Here is a 7,454-nt window from a genome sequence, read left to right as displayed (position 1 = left end):
AGGGCTGGACTTCCAGTGGCAGGCTCGCAAGGTAAGGGCCCTTGCATCTTGTAGGGAAAGAAGTGCTCAGTACAAATGGGGTGGGGAGGAGGGGGAAGCTGACTGGCAAACAGAAAGGCTAGCGTTGGCTTTGGGGGTTACCATCTCTCCAGCTCTTGGTGAGGGACTGGTATTGCTTACTGCTGGGCAGGTTGGTGTGGGGAGCTGCCTGCCTGCTGGCACCTGTCTACCACTTGCCACATCTGGCAGTGGCACTTGCTTACCCCTGCAACCAGGCAGCTGAAGCAAAATCTGACTTGGTGCTGTTCAGATGCTGAGGGATCCCTCTAGCCTCCAGCAGACACATTAGCAGGGGGGCTCTGTACTTTGCCCCCATGCCTGTTGCTACAGCTCTTTTCATGTGAAAGGCCAGGCTTACAGAGTGTGGGGGAAATACAAGGAAGATTGTCTTCCCCACACTCTGTAATCGTCTTGCTGCCTCCTCCCTGGAAATTGTGGCGTGTCATGATGGGAAAGGGTATGGCAAGGATATTTGTAAGGTGTGGCACGTAGCAGGGTGCACTACAAGCTGTACAAGTCATACGTCTCTGGAGCAGACTAGCTCAGGAACACAGTTGACTCGCACTTATGCTCTCAGCCCCTGCATGGATACAAACCAGTGTCTGACTAACAGACACACTGGGGCAGGGCACGCCTGCAATTCAAGAGTAAGACGGGAAGGAGACAGAGCTTCACTGTCTCACCTGTGACCCATGCATTGCGTGACATGTGATAAGTCACTCCAACTTCCTAAGCCTTTATGTATCCCCTGCAAGGTGGTGTTGTTACTAATGCACTGGCAGGTGAATTTATTCATGTTTGTGAAGTGCTTCGAGAGGACGCTTTTGAAGAGGAAATAATTGTCTGTCAACAGAAGGGGGCCACCGTGTTCAGCTGGTTACTCATGGTCCTTCAGCTAATGGCACCACTAGGTGGCAGCCTAGGCTTTGGGAAGTGAACTTTGCTCCAGGGGGCTGAGAGCTAGAGTAAGCCTCCAGCTGCTGCTCAGCAGTTACGGCAGCAACGTTTTAGTCTCGTGTTGACTCCTTTCTTGCTCTTTGTATTCTCAGTTTTACAAGCTTTTGTTCAGGATCCTCATTAATGATCTGGAAGATGGCATGGGGTGCACCTTCACAGGTGACACCAAGGGGCAGGGGGAGTTGTAGATACGCTGGAGGGTACACTAGGATTCAGTGTGACCTCGACATACTGGAGGACTGGGCCTTGCTCTGCACTGCAACAGGAACTAGAATTGTCCCCTTTCCATGGGGCCTGTCTCCCCAGGGAAGTGATGCGGGGTGAGTTTACAGCATGGTTGTTTCCTGCATGAAAGCAGGTTGAAGAGGCAATACATGGATGCAGTCGTGCTGTTCAGGAATATGCCCTGACTTGTTTCTGCCTGAAATTCCCATGGGAGAGTGCATTCGGGGGCATAGGCTGATTGAACCCACTCAGGGCTCAGTCAATATGAACTGTGGCGTGGTAGACATGATGTAAAATGTGCTGCATAGCAAAAAATTGAGCATTGCTTTTTAAGTAGTCCTTGTACATTCAGCTCAGACATGCAACTTGTTCCTGGCCACATGGATATCCTGAATGTATTGAGAAAAGTAGCCATTTTCCCTTCAATTTTTATTAGAATCCAGGCCAGATACCACTTTGTGGTATTTCTGACATAATACTGCCACATTGTGCACTAGGAATCCATCAATTTCCATGAGTACACATAGGAATTATATACATTCTTCATCAAATAAGTCTCAAAGTTAATCTCTCTCCTAAAATGTAATTTTCTTGTGCCAAGGAGTCAAGAGGGACAATGTACAGTAGTAAATTTGTGCAGTGGCTTAGAATGCAAAATTGCCTTCTGTAAACTTTTGATTGCCTTTTTAAATGTGATCAGGGTTTAGCAATGTATCTAGACCAGGTTATATAATGAATGATGATTTGCTCATTTGATAAAACAATGAGTCTCTCTCTTGCTCACCTAGTACAACCCACTATTACAGCTTCATACTCACAAACAAGACGGTGTCTCCTGGAATCCTGTGATGCCAAGAGCAGCAGTTGCACACAAGACAGGGCTCAGGAGTTTAACTTGCAGTTCACACAGCCCTCGGAGGACCCCTCACCTGCGAGTGTCAATTGCAGTACGTGCCACAATTCACTAGCAAGTGTTATGACTGATGTTGCATTTATTTAGTATAGGCCCGTGTGTAACAGTGGCCATATTCCAGTGGCCAACAGTAAATTAAAGTGGAAAAATGGATCGTAAGTCCAGAACTCAAGTGGTAAAGTACATCTTCTCCATGCTCTATTTGGCCACCAGAGAGCAAGGGCAAGTTAGCTATCAAGCATGAAGTCATATTTGTACATCTTCCCATAAATATCTTTACATAAATATGTATTATTGACTATAATAGCAGGTAAACAATCGTATAAAAACAATTACAAGATGAGCCACAGGAGTCCTCTAGCCAAGTGGATTAAGCAACCGTGTCTGCACTGCTGCAGCTTGGACATCATAAAATATAACAAATTGTGTCCGGAAGTCTGTGAGCATTGTGTGCTACCAAAGATGAAAACTCTGTTTCATCTGTTTCCAGCCCTGTAGGTTTTTACAGGTTTTTTTTAAAGATACGTTCCCTTCTTGTAGCAAAGATTTAATTTGCACTTGGTAGGGACAGACATCTTCAAGCTTGCTTTTTAAAAGTAACAGATCCATAATTCTGTTGTAAAATACTCTGTAGTTAAATGTTAACTGGTAAGGAAGTCTTCAACATGGGCTAGCGGCTCACTTAGCCAACTCGTGACTCACTCCTCCGTGATGGTTTTCCTTATGGCTTTGGGCAATGTAGCTTAATGATGCACATGCTGGAACATGCCATGGAGGGAATGGTATGGTCTTCTATGGGGTACCCCTAGAAGGCAAGGAAAAACAACATTACATCTTCAAACCTGAAAGTACTGGTTAAAATACATGATGAACTTGGATGGGCAGTAGCCAGCTCTAGGACAGATAAGATAAAAGTGAATGCTAGTTGTGTTCAGCAAAAACCGAGGTACAGAAGTTAGGTGTGGCAAGGAACTGTACAGCTCAACAGTAGTGTCAAAAATACACCTACGGGCTGGATCAGATCTGCCCAGAGCATAATGCAAGACTGCCCTGTGTGCTGTATCAGGCCTATGGGTAACCTTCTCCCTCCCTAGCATACCTAATGCAGCTGATCTGGAACTCATGCCACATGCAATGGGGGCCCCATACTGGCTCCAGTTGGACTGTGCCTCATGTGGGTACCCTTTGTGTTGCTCTGGGGTCCATGATGCACACATTGCAGGTCCCAGATTCACTGGAACAGCTGCTGGATGCTGGGGAGAGGAAGGGGGGGGGCCCTTGGCCTCCTCCAGTTTGCACACTGGTCCCACTCCACTCATCCAGCCCATAGAGCCAGATGCAGTTGATACTCTTGCCTTAAAGCGAAGTCCAGAAAAGAAAAAAAATTAAGGTGCTGCCTAAATTAAGTAGCAGCCAATGCCCAGGGATGGGATAGGGGGCTCTACCACACATGAGCATTGGGATTACATCCTGTTAATTTCTGAATGGTTCAAGTGGCATTTGCATGTGTACGAGGGCTGATCCTTTCAAACTTCTCAGGTTCCATGGGGGAAAAATGGTTCATAAAGTGACTTAATTTCAGTGTCAAGGCCCCTGAAGGAATACAGCAGCATTAGGACATGCATCATGGCAGTGTCTGGTAAGAGCATTGGGGCTGGTGTCTGTGCCATGGAGACAGGTTCTGTACTCTCTTCACTGCCAGAGGGTGCATCAGGCCTGGGAAACCTCCAAGACCCTCTGTACAGGGGAGCTGTTGAGTCCTTCCCTGTCCCACATCACAAGGAAGCCCTGCAATCTCTGTTCCAAGAAGAGTGACAGTGCTGGGCACTGAATCCCTGCTCACTCCATTCAGCAATAACTGATTCCTGATAGTATACAAATGAAGCAACCAAACCCCTAGGCCAGGAGGGAAGCAGGGCAAAGTTTGGCCCTCCTGTTCTCCATGTCCACTTGGAGACTGGCTTGGTGCAGTGAGGAGATGAAACTTCAAGGTGTCCAGAGGAGAAGCTTCAGGCAACAGCTTCTGCTTCTGGTCTCGGGTTTGTGGTGCTTGTTCCTTTATACTGGAGTCATGGGTTTTAAGTTTTTCTCTGTCACTCCCTGTGGCTGTCCTTAGCCAAGACCTTTTTAATGTGGAAGCATTTGGAAGCTTGTGCCTCTCTAAGGTGCTATATGCCCTGCCTTCTGCATGCAGAGGATGGGGCACCAGCCTCTGCCCTGAAGGCAGGGCAAGCTCCCAGCTGAGGTACGTCTTCAATGGACACAGTCAAAGTGCTCCTCCAACCCCGGGATCTCTCCCACAGCAGAGTGAAACCCCAGCCCCTAGCTGTTGGGTTGCTGTCTTCCCTTCCTCTTGATATTTGCCATTGTGTAATGGGGCAGAAAGAGTCAAGGATCAGAGAAGAGCAGAACTGCTGGGACTTGGCATGGGTCTGGGGGGTTGTTTGAATTCCCCCACCCTTGGCTCGTGTTGTCAATGGCTGGCTACAGAATAGCTTACTGCCTCTCATATGGGCACAGCAGATTCTCCGCACCTCCTCCTGCAGCTTTGCTACTGTGTAGCTCACACGAGGAAGCATCAAGAGGCTCTGAGGAAAGGCAGCTGTGAGCAGGCTGACTTGGTTGCCTAGAGGCTTTGGTCTCTGCTCTTCAGGTTGGCATTGTGCATTAGGATCTGGTTGTGGAGGTGCCTTGGGTATCTGCCCTAGAAGTTGGGTTGGTGGCTTCTGAGCTGGGTGTGTGGGCTGTTACACTTTCATTAAAGCAATGAACATAAAGCATAAAAGGCCTTGTACTGCCTGGATCCCTGCAATGAGTTGGGGGTTAAATTCCACTCAGACCCCACGGGCCTGCAGGACCCAGGTGCCTCAGTTGTGATAAGAAGTGGATTAGCATTAGTTCAAAGCTCCAGGGAAGAAACATTACTGACCTGACTCCGCGTCTGACCGCTGAGCAGCTGGAAGACGAGGGGGGCCACCTGCAAAAAACCCCACAAGGAGGACGCTCTTTATTCTACAGCAGTATCACAGTGTTAGTTTTGTGCTGACTTGGTCCCCTGAGGCTGAGTCAGACTTGGGAGAAACTTAATACAGAGGCTTGTTTTCACTAATAGCCACTGGCCCTTTAGACACACTAACCCTTTCTGCAGTGAAATGCCCCACCATTAGGCACAGTGGGGGTGGTAACAGCTTGGGAGACCTCAGGGACTGCCTAGGCCAGCCTGTGTCTCTACATTAGTACGTTTGGTAAATGATGTCAGTTCTGCAAACGCCAATAGAGAGATGGTGAGACCAGCACCCAGACAATATGACTGAGGCAATGTGTCTGTGTAGCCATTTACTGCTGTACATCAAGAGCACTAGCCCCTGCCAGTCCCATCTTAGCCCCACCTTTTTGTTCAGCAGTCAGTTACCTTCTCGGCAGGTGGGGCCAATGTACCCATTCATACAAAGGCATTGGCCATTCTGGGCTTTGCAATGAGAGTTGAGTGTGGCACAGTCACAGGTCATGGTGCAGTCTGGGCCATATTTATTTGTGCGACAGTCTAGGGAAGCAAGAAAAGCTGTTAAGAGTCTTTGCAGGACCTCAAATTGTTTCAGCACATTCATGGGGCTTTACTGCATCACTACTGGACAGGCAGGACATGAACATGGAAAGAGACCCTGCAAGCTTGAAGCCCTTTTTTTTTGTAAATCTCTCAGTACAAGGACCACAGCAGCTGCTCCCAATCTGAACACCAATGTACAGACCTTACCCCAGGGGCTATGAGAGCACTTCAGCACCCATCCTTCCCCCTCCCATGCCTGTCTTGGATGTGGCTCCCTGACTCCGAGTGCCAACCAGCCGACCAGCAACCAGTAGACATGTGCCTTCTGACAGCAGACAGCATGGGGGTTTAGCACTAAGCAGTGCTGCACCCCACGAGAACACCTGCAGCCCCACAAGTGTCATTGTAATGCTAACCCTGCAAGCCCAAGCCATGGGGAATGACCATCCCAACCCCATCCAGGTTGTCACTCACCCAAGTCACATTTGGGCCCAGTTTTTCCAGGAGGACACAGGCAGCGCCCAGTGGCTGGATCGCATGGCACATTGCCTTCACAGTCACATGTTCTCTGGCATCCCTCCCCATATTTCCCTGCTTCACAACCTGCAGTCATAAAAGAAGAGGGTTAGGGGCAGCAGAGAGTTGTGCCAAGGATGCCAAGCCCTGTGCTTCCTGTTAGTGACCATGTCAACAGATAGGTGGGATGCTGTCAGACGTGCGGCTGGGACAGCTAGGGCTATTCAGAGCACAGCTCCCCTTGGATGGAAGCCATAGCAAATACAGAGCAGGACTCAGCTGCCAACAGGTGCAGGAAAAGTTGGCCTCAAGTGGTGGAAGGGTTGGCGGGGAAACAGGACTGACCCTCTGTGCTCCCTTTGGCTGTGAGGTGCAGTCTGTGATTCAGAATAGCACAAGGAGGGGAAACACAGAACTAACTGCTTGGTTCAGGGCTATTATTTTTGGTGCCACTTGTCTAAAATTCAGCTGGCACCAAAGAGCTGAAAACAGCTCTCGCATTGCTCTGAAGGCCCGCTGGCAAGTGAGGCAGGTAACTAGCCCTCAGGATTCAGGGTGCCAGTGCTTGTAACACCCTTTCCTGGGCCACAGTTGCCTGGCAGTTGTGGGCACACTGGCAGCCCAGTGGATTGGCAGCTGATAAGGGCTGAGCAGACGCACAGCTTAAGCATAGAGCACCATGAAACAACTCAGTGTGCCTACTTTTCAGACAGTGGTTCTCAGCGCAGTGTGGGTTGACAGCACAGTGTTCCCACAAGCCCAGCCATGCACAGAGAGCCCAGCAGGAGCTGGAAGCCCGTCCCCTGGCCAGCACTACAGCTGTCATACCATGATGTTACCATGATTGACAGCATTGAACGTGCCATACCTGTTTGGCAGCGGGCACCGTAGAAGCCAGCAGGACACAGGCACCGCCCAGTCACTGGATCACAAGTGGCTCCATTGTGACAGTCGCACAGCTCCTGGCAGCTCAGCCCATGGAAGCCTGGTGGGCAACCTAGGGAAGAAGAAGAAACCCATGGGAAAGCTGATTAGTAGCCATGGCAAGCAACAGTGCAGTTGCGCCCAGAGAAGGCCCCTTCCATTAACCCTTCTGGCAGCTGTGGGAAAGAAGAAAAGGCACTGGACCTGGCCAGTTAGTTGGGCTTGAGACCATGTCTTTTTATATTTATAGCACCAATGGTTTTGGTGCTTAAGCTTTCACTCTGCCTTAGCGCTGGCCTTGTCTCCTCTTGG

At 49.4% G+C, this 7,454-nt stretch overlaps 1 protein-coding gene across 1 annotated transcript in view; it reads right to left on the bottom strand.

The window, feature by feature from the left end:
• Window positions 1–1,652: 1,652 nt before the first annotated feature.
• Window positions 1,653–7,454, bottom strand: part of MEGF6 (multiple EGF like domains 6) — a 463,693-nt gene continuing 457,891 nt past the window's right edge. The window contains exons 35-39 of the mRNA XM_019511651.1: window positions 7,087–7,215; window positions 6,177–6,305; window positions 5,568–5,699; window positions 5,085–5,132; window positions 1,653–2,960 (exon numbers count right to left, since the gene is read on the bottom strand). Coding sequence (XP_019367196.1) covers window positions 2,899–2,960; window positions 5,085–5,132; window positions 5,568–5,699; window positions 6,177–6,305; window positions 7,087–7,215 — 500 coding nt within the window. The 3' untranslated portion in view covers window positions 1,653–2,898. The remainder of the gene's footprint in view (window positions 2,961–5,084; window positions 5,133–5,567; window positions 5,700–6,176; window positions 6,306–7,086; window positions 7,216–7,454) is intronic.

Source organism: Gavialis gangeticus, unplaced genomic scaffold (assembly GCF_001723915.1).
Source record: "Gavialis gangeticus isolate Ggan-Ray unplaced genomic scaffold, GavGan_comp1, whole genome shotgun sequence".
Classification (NCBI taxonomy): Eukaryota; Metazoa; Chordata; order Crocodylia; family Gavialidae; genus Gavialis; species Gavialis gangeticus.
Note: the sequence above shows the minus strand (reverse complement) of the source record. Positions and strands in the feature narration are given on the sequence as shown.